Genomic DNA, 18,987 nt, shown 5'->3' with positions numbered 1-18,987 from the left:
CATCTAATGAATTTTAAGTCAAAGTAAGGCCATATGAGGGACTGAGTTTTGATCAAACAGCTTTCAACCCCAAAGGAGGTATCTACAGACTGTTCATTTTCTCACAGGTCATTTTTCATAGTAAAAGCAACAGAGGCTAATAATGAGTGACCCAAAGGGTCTTTGGAAATGGATCTTTATCCTTTTTGGATTTAAGATGAGCAAGGAAAAAATAAAGGGTTTCTAATTGTTACTTCTCTTTTGAAGTAATTGTTACTTCTCTTTTAAAATCCCTAGCTTGTTTCTGGATTTGAGCACAGCAAACATCACTGATATCTCTCATTTTGAATCTTCGGGCAATATTTATTTGTGAATTTGAAAAGGCCATTCAGTAAATTATAAGGTCCCATTTGTTCTGAGGGCTCTGGGTTCTTCTTTATTCATAAATGGAGGGGGTGAATAATACATCTCCCACTCTGCCATAACTTTTCAGGCTAATCAGTCTAGAGTTCCTTAATTCTCCAAGGCAACTTTCAGAAAGTTACAAGTGGAAGAGAGAGTCTTTGCTAAGGAATTAATCCCCCCCTTTTTTGGGGGGACAATTAAATTAAATTAAATATTAGATTTTCTAAATATATTGGTTTGAACTGCTGTTGATATTATTGTTTGATTTTTACAATATTTTTTTCCTATTGAAGATTGTTCTGAGTAATTGAGAAACTATAGTAGTCTAAAGCCTAATATATTCAGAAGCTCTTCATATTATTCTATGGGGGGAAGAAAAATGATTTACATGCTTGTGGTCACTTGATCCTGGAAAGCACTAGCAGAACTGGTGGCTCAAAACAACTTGGTTTACAGAGGAGGCAACTAAGAAGATCTTCCCATACTCTTTATGACACCTAAGTGAATTATAGATCACCGAGATGAATTACAGATCATACCTATGCAGTGTAAATAGCTCCAACTAACTATGACTACTATCAGGTTATTGCATTCTATTTCTCTCTCCCACTCTCCACTCACATCTTTCTAGTTTTCTTTCCTGAAGATTTGTTTTTTTAATTTGGTGATCACTGAGCAGGTGGTTCAGCAATATTCTGAGACAGCTAAAAGTACCAAGAGAAGATACTACCCCCATTCATCTTCCATCACAGGTCATTCAAGACAGTGATCAGTGCTTGTCTCAGTCACAAACCCAGACTGCATCTTCACTGAAAAGAGTTCAGATAATTCAAAGGTAGTGCAAGTTGGTCTGCCACCACTCTTTCAACAACCATTCCCCCCACCCCAAGTGAAGGTTGGAAACCTGACAATAATTATCTAAAATCACAAGATCCAGGGATGCTCTTTTAGGATGACGTGGTCTCTTTCAAGACATTGTTAAATGCTTGTCCCACAAAGAGGCATTAATAATCTCCCAAATTCCATGACAGCAAAATAAATTATTTTTATTAGCATAGAACGTTTTCTGTGTTATTCTTTATATAAATATATCAAGTCTGAGTAAAATCCCAGGAATAAGCTATTTATAGGGACTCTTAAAATCAAGAACTAAGACTAATACTGATAGGAAAATGCGTTGTTCTCTAATATATGGAATGAACATACCTCACAGATATAGAATTATTGTAGTATTTCATTTCTATGGGTTGAAATGCAAATTTCTCCAAGCTACCTCCCCCTCCCCTCCCCCAGTATCTCATCTTGTTGCATTACTATAGCACTAATATTTGGTTTCGTTTTTATATATATATACATACGTGGGGAAAAACCTGAATGACCAAAGATCTACATACAAACACCCGCAAAAACCTCAGAAAACATATATATATTCTTTGTTAGCAAGCCAAAAAATTTACACAAATATGAGCTGCCACTGCTGTGGCTACTGCCTGTAGATGGCCTTGGGCTAGGCTGAAACAGGAATAAGATTTGTCCCGTGTCTAGGACTAAGCAAGTGTATTCTGAATGCTTAACAAACATTTAAAACAGATATATAAAGGGTATGACTGACTGATGAGAACATAAGAAGTTCGAATGTTCATATCAGCCTCCCTAAATTCTTTATTAGCAATTTGAATAATTTACACAAATAATGAGCTGTCATAAGTTGTGACTATATCCTGTGGATAGCCTTGAGTTAGGCCAAAACAGGAAAGAAAGATTTAATTAGCAAGGTGTATTCAAAAGACTTGACAAATACTTAACACACACACACACACACACACACACATATACACACACATACATATATATATATACAGTATATATATACACATACATACATACATATCAGCTTTCCTAGATTAAAAAAAATCTAACATTTTTGAAACTCTTTTTTATTATATTCCTTTTCAGTTTCACTCAGTTCCTTACAAAAAAACCCGGTATGAAATATTTTCAAGATAGAAGCTCTTGATAAAAGGTAAAAGCTCATTGATAAAAGGCAACTCATTGATAAAAGGCATAAGCTCTATTTGGGCCACACTTTATTTATTTGACCAATCACCAAACTAATTCTAGGCAGCCTGCAACAATGTAATAAAAGTAGATTAAAAATGAATCCAGCAAAAAAATGAAGAATAGAATATTAACAAATATGTTGAAGAAAACTCAGCAACAGATTAGTGTAATGCATGAATGAGTGAAGTGTGGCTTAAGATTTTTAGCAAAGCAACCTAGAAATACTGGGCTGACATGGAGTGACATAGAAAAATAAAGATAATGATGTCCTCAAATGGAGCTCCTTTCCTGGTGTCTTTGTGGACAGTGACAATAAAAGCAGAACCTGAATGAATAAGAGTTTATTGTTGAATATATGTTTGCATATAAAATGCTCCAAAGTTATCTTAGTGACTGAAACTATTTGGTTAGCAGAGGATGCAAAAGATCCTTACTTAAGATAGTGAAGAACTAGCAGCAAACACAATCTGCTGTGGGACTCGTTTTGTTTCCAAAGTGCTGCTGCACTAATATTTTTCCCAGATGCAACTGCTGCTTGGTGGGCACAAGTTAATCAGTTCAACATGAGATATAATGTGTTTACTTGGAAAGACTGCCTCTGCTTTATTATTTGTGTTTATAGTGTGAGCACATCACAAGCCATCTATACAACTGCCGCTGAGGGAGAAATAGAGAGTCACCGCCAATCATTTCAGGTCACTGGGCTTTTATTTTGTTCTTTTCAAAAGGTTTGTTGACTACCCAATACCATTATAGTGGCTTTGTGCCAGCAGTTCTCTGTGAAGTGGATTTCAGTAAGTTTCTAATTACGGATTCCTCTCCATTTTTGTGGCTGTTTCATTTTTTTTAAGATACCATCGATGTTGTTTACATTAAGGCAGAGGTCCCCAACTTTCGGGCACCAGGGACTAGTTCCATGGAGAAAGGTTTTTCCATTTGTCCATTTAGGCTCACCCCTACTGCTTCAGTGACTCCATCCAGCCACCTCATTCTCTGTCGTCCCCTTCTTCTATTGCCCTCAACCTTTCCCAGCATTAGGCTCTTCTCCAGTAAGTCCTTCCTTCTCATTAGGTGGCCAAAGTATTTGAGTTTCAACTTCAGGATCTGACCTTCTAAAGAGCAGTCAGGGTTGATCTCCTCTAGGACTGACTGATTTGATCACCTTGCAGTCCAAGGGACTCGCAGGAGTCTTCTCTAGCACCATAGTTCAAAGGCTTCAATTCTTTGGTGCTCAGCCTTTCTTATGGTCCAACTTTCACAGCCATACATTGCAACTGGGAAGACCATAGCCTTGACTATACGCACTTTTGTTGGCGGGATGATGTCTCTGCTTTTTAGTGTGCTGTCTAAATTTGCCATGGCTTTCCTCCCAAGGAGCAAGCGTCTTTTAATTTCTTGGCTGCAGTCCCTGTCTGCGGTGATCTTGGAGCCCAGGAAAATAAAATCTGTCACTACCTCCATTTCTTCCCCATCTATTTGCCAGAAATTGAGAGAGCCAGATGCCATGATCTTGGTTTTCTTAATGTTTAGTTTCAGCCCAACTTTTGCACTCTCCTTCTTCACTTGCAACAAGAGGCTCTTTAGTTCCTCTTCACTTTTTCCCATTAGAGTGGTATCATCTGCATATCTTAGGTTGTTGATATTTCTCCCGGCAATCTTAATTCCAACTTTTGATTCATCTAGCCCTGCCTTTCTCATGATGTGCTCTGCATATAAGTTAAATAGGCAGGGTGACAGTATACAGCCTTGCCGGACTCCTTTCCCAATTTTGAACCAATCAGTGGTTCCGTGTCCAGTTCTCACTGTTGCTTCTTGGCCCGCATATAGGTTTCTCAAGAGACAAATAAGATGGTCTGGTACTCCCATCTCTTTAAGAACTTGCCACAGTTTGTTGTGATCCACACAATCAAATGTTTTAGCATAGTCAATGAAGCAGAAGTAGATGTTTTTCTGGAACTTCCTAGCTTTCTCCATGATCCAGTGTATCTTGGCAGTTTGATCTCTACTTCCTCTGCCTCTTCAAAATCCTACCTGTACTTCTGGTAGTTCTCAATCCACATGCTGCTGGAATCTAGCTTGTAGGATTTTAAGCATAACTTTACTAGCATGTGAAATGAGTGCACTGGTGTGATAGTTTGAACATTCTTTGGCACTGCCTTTCTTTGGAATTGGAATGTAAACTGATCTTTTCCAATCCTGTGGCCACTGTTGAGTTTTCCAAATTTGCTGGCAAATTGAGTGTAGCACTTTTACTGCATCGTCTTTTATGATTTTGAATAGCTCAGCTGAAATATTGTCTCCTCCAGTAGCTTTGTTGTTGCTCAGCTTTCCTAAGGCCCATTTCACTTCACATTCTAGGATGTCTGGCTCGAGGTCAGTGACCACCTCATCGTGGTTATCAGGGACGTTAAGCTCGTTCTTGTATAGTTCTTCTGTGTAATTTTGCCACCTCTTCTTAATCTCTTCTGCCTCTGTTACGTCCCTGCCATTTTGGTCCTTTATCATGCCCATTTTTGCATGAAACTTTCCCTTCATCTCTCCAAATTTATTGGAATTGGGCTGTATTATTTTATTCTTTTTTAACTTTTGTACATTGTATTTTTATTGTATTTGCCCTGTACACCGCCCTGAGTCCTTCAGGAGAAGGGCGGTATAGAAATTATATTATTATTATTATTATTATTATTATTATTATTATTATTATTATTATTATTATTATTATTATTATTATTATTATTATTATTATTATTGTTGTTGTTGTTGTTGTTGTTGTTGTTGTTGTTGTTGTTGTTGTTGTTTTCTTCTATTTCTTTGCACTGTTCATTTAAGAAGGCATTCTTATCTCTTCTAGCTATTCTCTGGAATTCTGCATTCAATTGGGTCTATCTTTCTTTTTCTCCCTTGCCTTTCGCTTCCCTCCTGTCCTCAGCTATTTGCAAAGCTTCCTCAGACAGCCATTTTGCTTTCTTGCATTTCTTTTTCTTTGGGATGGTTTTAGTTGCTACTTCTTGTACAATGTTGCGAACCTCCGTCCATAGTTCTTCAAGCACTCTGTTTATCAGATCTAATTCCTTAAATCTATTTGTCACCTCTACTGTATATTCGTCAGGGATACGATTTAGTTCATACCTGAGTGGCCTAGTGCTTTTCCCTACTTTCTTCAGTTTAAGCCTAAATTTTGCAACAAGAAGCTCATGGTCTGAGCCACAATCAGCTCCTAGTCTTGTTTTTACTACTGTATAGAGTTTCTCCATCTCTGGCTGCAGAGCACATATTCAATCTGATTTCTGTGTTGACCATCTGGTGATGTCCATGTGAGAGCCGTCTCTTGGGTTGTTGGAAAAGAGTGTTTGCAATGACCATCGTATTCTCTTGACAAAATTCTATCAGCCTGTGCCCTGCTTCATTTTGTACTCCAAGGCCAAACTTGCCTGTTATTCCGGTTATCTTTTGGCTTCCTACTTTAGCATTCCAATCCCCCATGATGATAAGGACATCATTTTTTAGTGTTAGTTCTATAAGGTGCTGTAGGGCTTCATAGAACCGGTCAATTTCATCCTCTTCAGCATCGGTGGTTGGGGCATAGACTTGGACTACTATGATATTGAATGGTTTGCCTTGGATTCGAACTGAGATCATTCTCTCATTTTGGGGATTGTATTCCAGTATTAAGGGATGCGGTGGCTCTGTGGGTTAGGACGCTGAGCTTGTCAATCAGAAGGTCGGCAGTTTGGCGGGTCGAATCCCGAGCGCCTGTTACTCGTCCCAGCTTCTGCCAACCTAGCAGTTCGAAACCACGTAAAAATGCAAGTAGACAGTCTTCCTCTTCAGCAATCAGGTTGACTTTAAGCACATATTCTGATTTCATGATCACAAAATATCAAGGTCTGAAAAAATCAAAATTGAAAGATTGTGGCCAAAAACCAAGGATGGTTTTCTTGGTGATAATTAGCACTTTGGGTGCCATACCAAAAAATCTTGGATGGCACTTAAAAAATCTGCACATTGACAAAATGTCCATCTGTCAAGTTGTAAAAGGCCACACTGCTTGGATCTGCATATATACTATGCTGATATGACATCCTAGGTTCCTGGGAAGAACTTAGTGCATATGAAGGTCCACACCAACTAAGATTGTGAACAGTTAATAATAATAATAATAATAATAATAATAATAATAATAATAATAATAATAATAATAATAATAATAATAATAATGATGATGATGTACACTGCAGTGAAAAAAGATTATTAGCTAACTTTTGGGGCAAGGGAAGGAGAGGTGAGATCTGATGGTGTTAACTTATTTCATAATCAGGCTGAAGATAAAATAGGAAAGGGAATCTTTTGAGTACCATTTTTTAAATAGGAAGGATAGAAATGTAATAAATGGAGCTAGCCCTTGAATTAAGACCCTTCGTATCATAAATGTTCAAAGTTACATTACTGAAAAAAGTGACTTATAGCCTGTCCTCACACTTACGACCATTGTGTTGAGGCATGGTCGTGTGATCACCATTTTTGTCTTTCCCACAAGCAAAGTCAGTGGAGAAGCCAGCAGGGAAGGTTGAAAGTCATAGCTATTTGAGATCACACTTAATGACTGTACCACTTAAAAATATATTTTCTGGTTTCAATTGTGGCCATATATTGAGGACTACCTGTACATGGAATGCTGTCCAGCCATCAGCACAACAGTTTTTATAGAGAGGATTGGTTGACGTTAGCTGACTGACAAGCTCATTTTCATTCTCAGTATTTCCTCAGAAATCAATGTTACTCATCTGTATAGAAACTATTCCTAGAGAAATAAGTATAGAGATTAGAGGATTGCAGTCTCTGTTAAGAATCCTGATATAAAAGCTGACTCTACATGCTTATAGAAAATTATCAGTTGCCAGGATGCTGCAGGTATCACAGTTAGGGTGTTTGCAGGCCATACAATTTATTTCATTACTGCCAAAGTGGAGGTTGAACATAAGAGATCTGCAATATGAAATGAGACAGAGCCTAATGGGAGAGGGAGAAAAAGCAAGGCAGTAGACATATAATGGAATGAAAATAATGCCAGACCAAATTTTACCTGGCAGTGGTTTCAGAGGGGAAAAAAAGCCACAGTGGCAAAATTAGAAGCTCTAAGACTAAGTGGAAATGGTCACATTTTTAAAAAAAAAAGTCTATTCTGTTTTATCCCACCCATCCTCCTCAGAGCATTCTTGTTTCATTTCAATAGTTAATTACATGCATCTTTTCATTTTTATAAATAGTATAAAAAACAGGCTAGATTCCAGGTGGGAAAGCATATTAATAAAGGTGTGTAGCTGTTTGAAAGAAAATGAATGTTAAATTTTTCTTCCTCCAGGAAGGCCGAATAAAGTCTGGCTCCCAGCCAATCTTGTTCACAGGCTAGATTTAAAAAATGCTGCTGTCCTTCTCTAGTTTTGATGATACAGACAACCATCAGATTAGAAAAACACTTTTCCTTCAATATGTTCATATGTAAAGAAATAAGATGAACACGGAGCATAGAATCAGATGCAGACCACTGGCAAAATCATTTTTGTCCAAACAGAAAGAAAGCTGTCATATAAAGTTGATGAAGCTTTGTAGATGGATTAATTGAGGTCAGAATTTAGGTTTTAAACTTGAAATTACCCTAGATGGCTTCTGAGGGAAAGAGGGCCCTTTTACTCTTTTCTGGACACTGGTAGCTAGAAATAACATCTAATTTTACTTTCAAATTGACTTTGATTTTTGAAAACTAAACAACTACGCCATAAATAAAGATGATTTGCCAGTAGACGTTGGAAGTGGAGTGAGTTCTATAAGATTCTTACATACCAAATTAGCTAAAGGAAGAAGAAAAGTCAGAGTATTTTCTTGGATTATTTTGATTTCTCAGCAGACGTAACCAAATCTATTTCCCCGCAAAAATGTGTGTTAGACTGGGACAGTTGAATTGACCCAACCTGGTAACTCCCAGTAAGGCATGTTGAATTTTGCTGGTTATAGATCACATTTCTCTCTTTGCTGAAATGAAAAGACTATTACAGCCCAGGGGGGGTTAAATACGTGTGAATATGCATACGCTTTGAAGTTTTTTCCATTATCCTTTGTGGGCTAGAAGAAAAAGGACAGAACAGTGTGACAGCAAATACATTGGCCTAGTTTAGCCTTGTTGAATATACCTTTGGATGTAAGATAGCATAATTTAGTACTTGGAATTATGTAAACTGCAGTTATTCTCTGGTAGCTATAAAGTATTATTTCATCCAGAAGAAGGCAAAGCAAGCACTGCAGTTGCATGTGGCCTTTTACTTAATTTTGTAGAGCTGTTTCTTTTGAATATTGAGTTCTGAGACATTGGTTTCAAAGCACATATTGTAGTGAAAATAGGGCAATGAGGAGCACAGTGAAGCATCCGAAACAGCATTATCGCAACAATTGTTGCTATAATTTATCACATATCTTTTATAACATTGTACTATTAAATAGAGTCACATAATGGGGGGAAAACAGCAGTGAGCATTTAGATTCAGGGTTTCCAACAAAGTAACTGCAGGCACTAGTATGTCTGCAGATATTCCTTTCTTCCTTTTAAAATTACTTTAAAAAAAAAGCAAGCTAGCTTGCTACATAAATGCTTTTCTATGAACCTAATGTCAAAACTTTCTTTCTCTGAATGCTTTTGAGCCCTATGCTTTTGAGTCCAGTGGCATAAATATTGTGAGGGTACAGCAAGGTGCAAGCAATGACCTTTACTTTTTGCATGGCGATGTCATGATGCAACTCTATTCTTATACAGGTAGTCCTCAACACAACCATAATTGAGCCAATAATTATGGCCTAAAGTTATGGCAGTCGTTAAGCAGGTCACGATGTGACTGTGCCTGATTTTATGACATTTTTGTGACCATCATTAAATGAATATGGCAGTCATAAAGTGAACACCACATTGGCAAGGCAAATGTTGCAGTTGTTAAACGAATCCCTTGTCCTCAATGGACATTTTATTTTTGCCAGAAGCTGGAAATAAATGCCAGTTTCTGGCAAAAAAAAACTTCATAAATTGTGGTCACGTGATTGCAGGATGATGCAAAGGGCCATGAATGCAGGCCAGTTATTGAGCAGACCAAATGCAATCAAATGACTGTGGGAGGATGACAGCAATCAGAACATCAAATCTGGGCCTTATGTAGCCCTTGGGGAAGTCCATTGTAATTTCAAATGGTCACTAAGTGACCAGTTATATGTCGAGGACTCCCTGTAAACTTGTAGGTGATGCTGTGGCCCAAGTACAAAAGGGCACAGCTCATATTTCATCAGCTTGGAATATTATGGTTAGAAACAGGTGCTCATGGTCAGAGACATTCTTAGAAAACAGAGTTTTCTCTAACAGCTAGAAGTAGGCCCACCTGTCTGGAAAAAGAATGAGGTAAGCCAAGGGGGTGATAGAAAGAAAAATTGCTTCTTACTATATAAATGTTTTATAAGTGGTTGTACCCATGAGCAACAGCCAGTTTGGTGTAGTAGCTAAGGCATCCAGCTAGAAACTGGAAGACTGAATTCTAGTCTGGCCTTAGGCACAAAGCTAGCTGGGTGACCTTGGGCCAGTCCATTTTTCTCAGCCCTAGAAGGGAGACAATGGTAAACCACTTTTGAAAAATTTTGTCCAGAGAACTGCAGGGACTTGTCCAGGTAGCCTTTGAGAAGTGGACATGAGTGAATGGAGGGGAACCAGAATAATACAATATAATTTAAAATCCATAATGTGCCCGTTGACCCCAAACCATTGGGTTGCACTGAGCCAGAATGCATTTACTTATGGCAGTGAGGAATTTTCTAGTGAAGCAAAACAGAGTAATATTTACCACTACTGTTATTCAGATATTATGTCATTCTTAGCATCGGTGCAATCACAGAACCAAAGAACATATATACTGACCACATGAATTGAGCTTGACCAGTGCAAAAGTGATTTCTGTCCAAGAATTAAAACAATAAGGCATATACCAGGCTGAATGACATTTCAACAGAAACTGCATAATAAATTAGTGGGATACTAGATTAAAATGAAGATTTGCATTTCTAGTATATAAGCTTTCTGCATTTGCTTCAGAAATAATATGGTCTCCAGGATGAAAATAGCTACAAGCCAACTCTCTTGGTGCCAGCAAGATTGCAAATAAGATATTTTCTCTTTCAAAGTACATGTTTTAATAAGGCAATCTGAAATTATGCTACTGTGCAGCTTGCCCGCTGTATGAATGTGCAAGGAAAAATAAATATGTACTAATAAGGGCTACCTTCCTTCTTCCTTCTAAACCCCAAAAGAAACTATAATCACAGACAACTGAACAGGGAGATGCTTAGAATCTGTTTCCAAATTGCACAGTCTGCAGTTTTGTAGAAAAGCCGTGCAAACAAGGCCTTGGTGCTTGGTGCTTGTGGTCAAGTTTTGTTCCTTTCCTAAGTAGCCTTCTGTGTAAAAAAAAACATTCATGTAGTTCTCTCCCACATATGCATATCTACCTAATATAAGAGTAAGAAGGAGGCTGGGAAGCCCACGAAGACATTTGAAGTTGAGAAAAAAAGGGGAAACAGCTAGGACAGTGGCACTGTAACTCAAAGGTTATCTGGAAATAGAGCTTTAGGGAATTGCCTATCACACACATAGTGTTTCCTTTCCAATCTCCCAAGTTCAGGACTGAGACTGGTATTCTGCAACTGAATGAAAAAAATATATAGCTGGGCAGGAGAGAACCATGCTTCTCCAGTTCACAAGACACATCCTAAACTTGCCACTCACTTTCCCTATCTAGAATATTTGATGGGGCTCAGAATTTGAGAGAAACTGTTTAACATAAGACTCTACATCCAACTGCAAACAAGTAGCCAAATTCCAGTATATCGAGGTAGCTACTCGCTTGGTCTGAACTGGAAGGAGGAAAATAAAATATTAACACTTTCCTTCATATTGGCATTGTATAACTGTGCATATGATTTGCCCAGGCTTTTATTAAACAGCCAGGAAATCCAAGTTTTGAGCTGTAGCCCTTTGCCTTGCTTTACTTCAGGGCTTCAGTTTTTAAATACAAAATAAAACAGCAAGAGTCATTTAGGTTCAATATAGAATTTAAATGAACTCTCTTTTTTTTGAGAAATGGGAAATAATCCTGCACTCAGTCTTGTGGTTTAAACTCTACTGATTTGGGTAGCATTTAAGCAACCTGTCAGGACCCACCCCAATCCACGTCTTAGGAAAACAAAAACTCTTGGAGTCAGCTCTAGTCCAAAAGGAATTTTTACTAGGACATGCTTGGTTGTGGAAATGCAAGACAGGACTTAGTATTGTTTTACAAATTGAAACTTTATAAAGGGTTCCCGGTTCAACCCCCCCTTCCCTCAACCCCATTTGGTCAGCCCCCATCATTTTACTTCATGTCATCCCTTTCGTGGGGAAAAAAGGAACTTCGAATCTTTATGGTTATTGCCTTTTTCCTCTACAGATTTAAATGAAGACACAGGCCAGATGCCTTCTTCTCTAACCCTCCCTTTTGTTCCCCCAGTTCAAAAGGGTTCCCTTGGTCTTTGAAATAATCTAAGGCAGGCTGAATCCACATGTGCTCCTCCTTCCTCGGGAGATGGCAGAATCCGGGGGGGGGGGAATAATGTTTTAAACATACATTTATGAATGTGATATAAATGGGTTCTGACACAACCTGACTTAAAGACGGGAAAAGGATTGTAACCCTGGTATGGACTTGTAATGGCTAAGTGCTGCTTGTCTCTGTTTTCTGTCCTGGCACAGGAGGTGGTGCTCACTGACGTGGCAGCAGCAAGCGCTGAAATAGCATTATTGGCTCAGCCCTCCAAGACATGGCAGCTTCATAGGGTTACAGTGATCTTGAAGGTCACCTGTTCATACTTGATGAGTAGATTTTCAATATCAAATTATTGCTAAAATAAAGAATGGAGGTACCTGAAAAATGCAGGATGATCCTCCAGAGTATAGATAAAGTCAGAATATAGATGTAGAAGGAGTCCCTCAGTCAGAGAAACCCAATTCAGTTGATGCCAGCCCATACAGCAAGGCAACCAAACCCTACTGAAATGAGCTAAGAGGCATAAAGTACTTCAAAAAGATCCTAACTGTGAGTGCAGCTGTATCTTTTTCTAGGATGTGTCTTGATGTTGCCTTTGGCCCCATGAAATTTAGGAGGACTTTGCCCCAACAGCCTCTGACAAATGCCAATTTAATTCCTTGTCAATTACATTCCAGGGGTATCAAGATTGCAGCCTGTTTAGCTGTCCAGTTTTTTGTGGTGGAGTGTTGTATTGGAGGCAAGCAAGTGAAAAGGCACAGTTTATAGGAACATTTGAAAACCAACCAAGAGATTTAGATGTGCGCAAAAGGTGCTTTAAAGCTGGACTTGGCTGTCTAATGCTCCCATTCCCCAAAGCTCTGGGCGGTTGCAGAAACCTAGAGTGCTGAAATGCCATCAATCAGGTTGACCCAGTTCAGCATTATAAATTATGTTCAAATAAATTCAGTTAGACTCAAACATATACTAACATATTTTTCTTTTTTAAAAGTGTGTTGGTAAAAGCCTAAATGCAATTATGAAGCTGCAAATTTGGGCCATTTAAAGTATAAAACCTGAACTGAACCCAAGAGCGAATGGGCAGTTTCATATCCTCTGTCTGCAGAATTTGTCAGAATTTGACCTCAGACCTCCCTAAATTATCAATCAGTAAGTTGGGGGCAGCTTCTTTTGCCTTTTAATGCTGAAGTGTCAATATTATATTTCTAAAATTCAAAACACCATCTTCATGTTTATAATGCTTGTTTCACCTGAACACCTTTCACCTGAGGTGAGGTAAACAGAGAACCGAGATGAGCATATAAAATATATAGATGGCTTACTACACCCCTTTTATCAGAACAAGTGATAAAACATTGAACAGGATTATATGCTGTGTAGCATAACCCTGCAGTTTGCTTTGCTGCCCAGAAGGAAAGTCGTATTTGGTTGTTCCTGCTGTAGCAGCCATTTTGTTCTAGAGGTTCTATAGAAATGGACCTCTCTGTGTTTTTTGCCTAAGCTGCTTGAGAAAACCACCCTTTATTCATGCAAGGGCTGTAGGATTGATAGTTCCTCAGTTATTATTCTTCAATTGTATGAAGCACAAAAGCACCATTGTCTTAGCACAGGGCACTGCATCCTCCAAGCCTTTGTGTGTGCCTTCACTCTCCTCAGCTACCACTGATTTTATGGCAACCTGCTGGTTTTGAAGTTTGCTAAAATGAGAAATGGCATTGCTGATTTGTCATTGAATTGTTAAGGCGATTGGAAGAAAGAGGATATGATCTAGTAAGTAAGCAAATCATATCAACTGTGCCTTGAGCTTTAGGATTAGTTCTGACAATGGTAAAGAAGCTCCCAGCACTGCAAAAACAGGCAACGGATGGCCCAAGAGATTTTTTCATTCTGTCTGGTTGTCTTATATATTTATGGATGTTACAATTTACATGACTAGACATTTCCTGGTATTTCACAGCACTCTTTTTATTAATCTTGACAATTTTATTTGTTTTTTTTTCCAGCCAGAAGAACTCACCAACGCACTGGAAATCAGCAATATTGTGTTTACTAGCCTTTTTGCCCTAGAGATGCTTCTGAAGCTTCTTGTGTATGGTCCTTTTGGTTACATCAAAAATCCCTACAATATCTTTGATGGAATCATTGTAGTGATCAGGTAATTAAAAACAAGTTTTCTTAATTACCATAAGTGGTTGCAGTCTATGACATTTAATCCATTTATTTATTCCAATGTCACCTTATTTCAAACTGATTTCTTTCAACTGGATTTTGCAATAAAACTGTGGGAATTTTTTTTAAAAAAATGGGTTGAAATGTTTTTGAATATATTTTGGGTTTTTTTTTGTTCAGGTGTTGTATATGGTATATTCTCTGGAACTGCTAATAATTCTAAGAGTTAAAATTCATGTGAAGGATGCCCTGTCCAAATAAGCTAATTTATGACAATATGTATGGTGATGTTTACCTACAACCATACTAATTGGCTTCTTCTTTTGAGGACTTATAGTCTCTAGTACAGAGGGACTATTCAGTGTAATCCACCCACCATTATTATTTTCTTTGCTATATTATAGTGATACAGCAATCACTATAAATAATAGGGCTGGTGACAGTACTTGTTTACTTTTTATATCTAGCTGGCCACTTACACATCACTTTATAAAAAGATGAAAGATAAGATTTGTACCTGCCAGTGTAAGAAAAGTCATCCAGCATTGAACAATGATTATAATTGAAGTTGGAAAAAAATATGGCTCACCAAAATGAACACTACAACACTACATGTCTGCTCAGGCTGTTGCCCAAATGCTAACAATTGTTATGGAGACTGTAAGACAGTGGTCCCCAACCTTTTTGAAATAACGGACTGGTTTTGTGGAAGAGAATTTTTCCATGGATGGGCTGGGGGGGGGGGAGGAGAAGTGCACAATCTAGATCCCACACATGCACCCTTTCACTTGCTCACTGCTCATCTCCAGCTGTGTGGCCCGATTCCAAACAGACCATGGACCAGTACCAGTCCATGGCCCAGGGGTTGGGGACCCCTGGTATAAGACTATTGCCTTCTTACATTCTTTATTTTAAAAGCACATTAAGGCCTGCTTCAATAAAGGACTGTACTGTATTTCTGTAAATCATTAACACGAATTCCCTGAAGAAAATGCAGGGCAAATTATATGTTGTTTCTATTTGCAGAATTCCAATAGAAGAAATCCATTAACAATGTTCCCCATGCAACATTTATCCTCAGAGCACCTCTGTATCTGCTTTTCTACTTCGGCGCACTTTTAGGGCACATAACAAAATGTGTTTGAGGGTATGCAGGAATTAAAAAGTAGCCACTATGAATGCCTTTCCCTGCTTTTTTTCCCCCCAGAAATCCTAAAACCATGCAAAACATTGAAATGTATGCAGTTCTTGATCTGGGAGTGTAATTATGGAAACTTCCTTTGGAAGCTCCTCAGCAATCGTAGGATTCAGAGTTTTTTCTCAAAAATTTCTAACTCTTCATCTTAATATTCTCAGTTAAAGAACAAGAGGAGAAAAAGTCCTGTCAGTGAGAGAATGTCTATATACAACATCTCGCTGGGCTCTGTTTCCCCTCCACAGCTAATTTTTTTTTTTAAAAAAATCTCTGATTGAAACCGATGGAACAAAATTAATGAATACTATCCAACTAATTATTGATTTGAGAGATAAGCAGAAAACCAGATTGATTTCTGATCTGGTGGATCTACAGCCCTCCCACAATACCACCCACATTATTCTTTTGTGTCTTTTTTCAATGTCAGAGCTCCAATGTAATAAAGAATTACTTTCAGATGCTCAGAGGGGGGAATTGTTCTGCTAGATTTCTTCCTCTAAGGAGAAATTTAAATTTAGAGGTAAAATTCTGAATCTGATGAATCCTGTGGTCACTAGGACAAACCTCCAAGGACAACAGAATTGCAGTAATAATATTTCTTCTCAAAAGCTAATTTATTACATTAATATATATTCTCTTTTCTTAGTGTGTGGGAGATAGTTGGACAGCAAGGTGGAGGCTTGTCTGTTTTAAGAACCTTCCGTCTTATGCGAGTTCTAAAACTGGTCCGGTTTATGCCTGCTCTTCAACGCCAGTTAGTGGTCCTCATGAAAACAATGGATAATGTGGCCACCTTCTGCATGCTACTGATGCTCTTCATCTTTATCTTCAGGTGAGTTTATAATAAAAAAAACTCCTACCTGAGCATTGGGACTATTATCAGAGACCCCACTCTGAGTGTTTTCACATGCTACATTTTAGCAGGTGAGAGTAGACATTTTTAGTGATGTTCTCCAACTTTGGAGGAATGCCTTCTCTAAAACAGCCTGCCAACCTTCATTTTATTTAGCTGTCAGGCAAAGATATTTATAAAAAAGAAAATTAAAAGTATCCAGCCTTTTAATTTTCCTATATTTCTTAGATTATTTTGTTGAGCTTCTTAGTGACTTCCTTTTACAGTATTTTAATTATTGTTTCATTATATTTTGTTTTGGATTTATTTGTTTTCTTGGTTATTACTGAAAACCTTTTCCTATAGGGCAGTTAGCATGTTTTAGTTATGAGTGGATAAAACGATCATTCATGATTGTTATACTTCAACTTCTGGTTTAACATGAAATTATCCACATTTAAATGGGGAAGTAATTTCTGCTACAGCTCTGTAAATGAAAATCTGTAGCTATTCTTCTTTCTTCTGTGTAGCTCACTTTTGCTCTATTAGAAGTGGTCAGAATTTGAAGAGAAATAATCAGTTTTAGAAGCATTCAGATCCTAAACAACCTGATCCTTCTGGATGTTTTTTTTTAATATAGAAATTTGAAACCCACTGGTTTTATATTTTATCTAAGCCATAATACAAGTTGCATATATTTGAAATACCAAAGTTATTTTCTAACTTATTAAAACAGCTTCATTCTCTTAAATCAGGGGTAGGCAACCCCGGCTCTTTTATGACTCATGGACCTCAACTCCCAGAATTCCTGAGTCAGCATAGCTGACTCAGGAATTCTGGGAGTTGAAGTCCATGAGTCATAAAAGAGCCGAGGTTGCCTACCCCTGTCTTAAATGAAAGGGAACAGAATAAGAAGAAATGTGTTCCAAATTCTAACCCTTTAATCTCTCTTTTAATCCATTTCTCCTTGTTATTCAGTATCCTTGGGATGCATCTCTTTGGGTGTAAGTTTGCCTCAGAGAGAGATGGAGACACTCTCCCTGACAGGAAGAATTTTGATTCCTTGCTCTGGGCCATTGTTACTGTTTTCCAGGTAATACATCAATTATGGCCCATAATTTTTTATCTTTAAATGCCTGTTATTTTAAATTGTTTTACAGCTGGGGTTTTTTTGAAAACAATATAGTGAATGTCAATTGGTTCTTCATAGACATGTGTCAATAACACGGGTGTAATGAAAAGCAAGCAACAGATTCTAGTAATTAAGATATTAAATAATACATAAAGCCCCAGTATAAACTGACCTTACAGTTTCTACCTTCTGATTATGTTTGTGCAAACAAATACATCCCCTTTGTAGAAATAGGGATTTTACACTGATTTTATGTTTGTTTTATACAATGCCTATATTCTTAAATAAAAAATGCTATTTAAAGAAAGGGCCATTTAGCAGCACAAGTTAAAGTATCTGTTAATTCTAACCCAGAATAATGAACTTCCTTAAACAAAATTCTCTGAATTGTGAAAGACTAAGAACTGATTATCCCTTTTGAACAAATTGTTACAGTCAAGAATATATATACATATATACAGTTAAAAACACACAGAGAAACACTTATTCCAGGTGTTTTTAAGTTGTTTATTTTTGTTTACTGTTTCCGGTGAAGCCTGCTAGGCTTGCAAAACTGAGGCAGCCACTAGTTAGAAGAATGTTAGGGAGAATCAGCCACATCTGGCCAGGAACAGTGAGGATTATGTGTTACTCAATCAGCTGTGAAGTTTCTTAGCTATTAAAAAATTAATTACAGTCCACAAGGATAAGGCAATCTGTGCCACAGTTCTGAATCACACCTCAAGAGGCAAAGAAGGCATAACAATTTCTAAATCAAGGGTGTCAAACTGCCGATCCGCGGGTCAGATGCATCATAGCGAAATCGCACCCACCCCATTGCCGGCAATGGGAAAAAAAGTCACAATACGTCGTGACACGTCCCGTGATGTTGCGAGTTTGACACCCCTTTTCTAAGTCCATACTATACTACCATTTTCAAAAATTACTTCTATGCATGATGGTTAGCATTTAGAAATGCAACAGTTTTACAGGTACCTGGATCACAGGTTGGTAAAAAGGTGAATGCACTTTAAAATTGTCTCACATCAAATGGTTCCTGTTTTCATTCCAGATACTGACCCAGGAAGACTGGAATAAAGTCCTCTACAATGGCATGGCTTCTACCTCTTCCTGGGCCGCTCTCTACTTCATTGCCCTCATGACATTTGGGAATTACGTTCTCTTTAATTTGTTGGTTGCTATCTTGGTGGAAGGTTTTCAGACAGAGGTAAAGCCTTGAAGGACTTCTTTGATTTCTCTTTGATAAAGAGAGTATGTAGGGTTCAGAACCTGTTTGTAAAATGATTAGAATTTCCAAAAGAAGTAATTGCTTCGGTACAAAGACAAACCCTTTAGTTGGTATCAAAGGCACAGTTTCAGTGTTGTGAAAGGGCACATGATCATGCAAACACATTGCCTTTGAACCGAGCTTTGTTGCATTTAAGAGCCAAATTCAAAACTGCCTGATAAATATGCATGAGATAAGTGAGCCGATTGTCCATTTGCTGCTATATCTTTGTAGACATTTTCCCGCCTCCATAAAAGCAACACTTTGGCATCTATTATTTATTCTATTTTTGCCTGCCCCTTTTGGATTGAAGCTACATCTTTCATTAACTAGAGTTCACCT

The 18,987-nt window shown here is 37.9% G+C and overlaps 1 protein-coding gene across 1 annotated transcript in view; it reads left to right on the top strand.

Annotated features, from left to right (window-relative positions):
- Positions 1 to 18,987, top strand: part of CACNA1G (calcium voltage-gated channel subunit alpha1 G) — a gene marked incomplete at its 5' end in the record, with an annotated part of 457,316 nt that overhangs the window by 294,526 nt on the left and 143,803 nt on the right. Inside the window, 4 exons of the mRNA XM_081320681.1 lie at positions 14,054 to 14,205; positions 16,061 to 16,246; positions 17,225 to 17,339; positions 18,430 to 18,585. Of these exons, the coding sequence (XP_081176807.1) occupies positions 14,054 to 14,205; positions 16,061 to 16,246; positions 17,225 to 17,339; positions 18,430 to 18,585 (609 nt within the window). The remainder of the gene's footprint in view (positions 1 to 14,053; positions 14,206 to 16,060; positions 16,247 to 17,224; positions 17,340 to 18,429; positions 18,586 to 18,987) is intronic.

This window comes from Vipera berus (genome assembly GCF_964194415.1).
Source record: "Vipera berus genome assembly, chromosome: 2".
Lineage (NCBI taxonomy): Eukaryota > Metazoa > Chordata > Lepidosauria > Squamata > Viperidae > Vipera > Vipera berus.
Note: the sequence above shows the minus strand (reverse complement) of the source record. Positions and strands in the feature narration are given on the sequence as shown.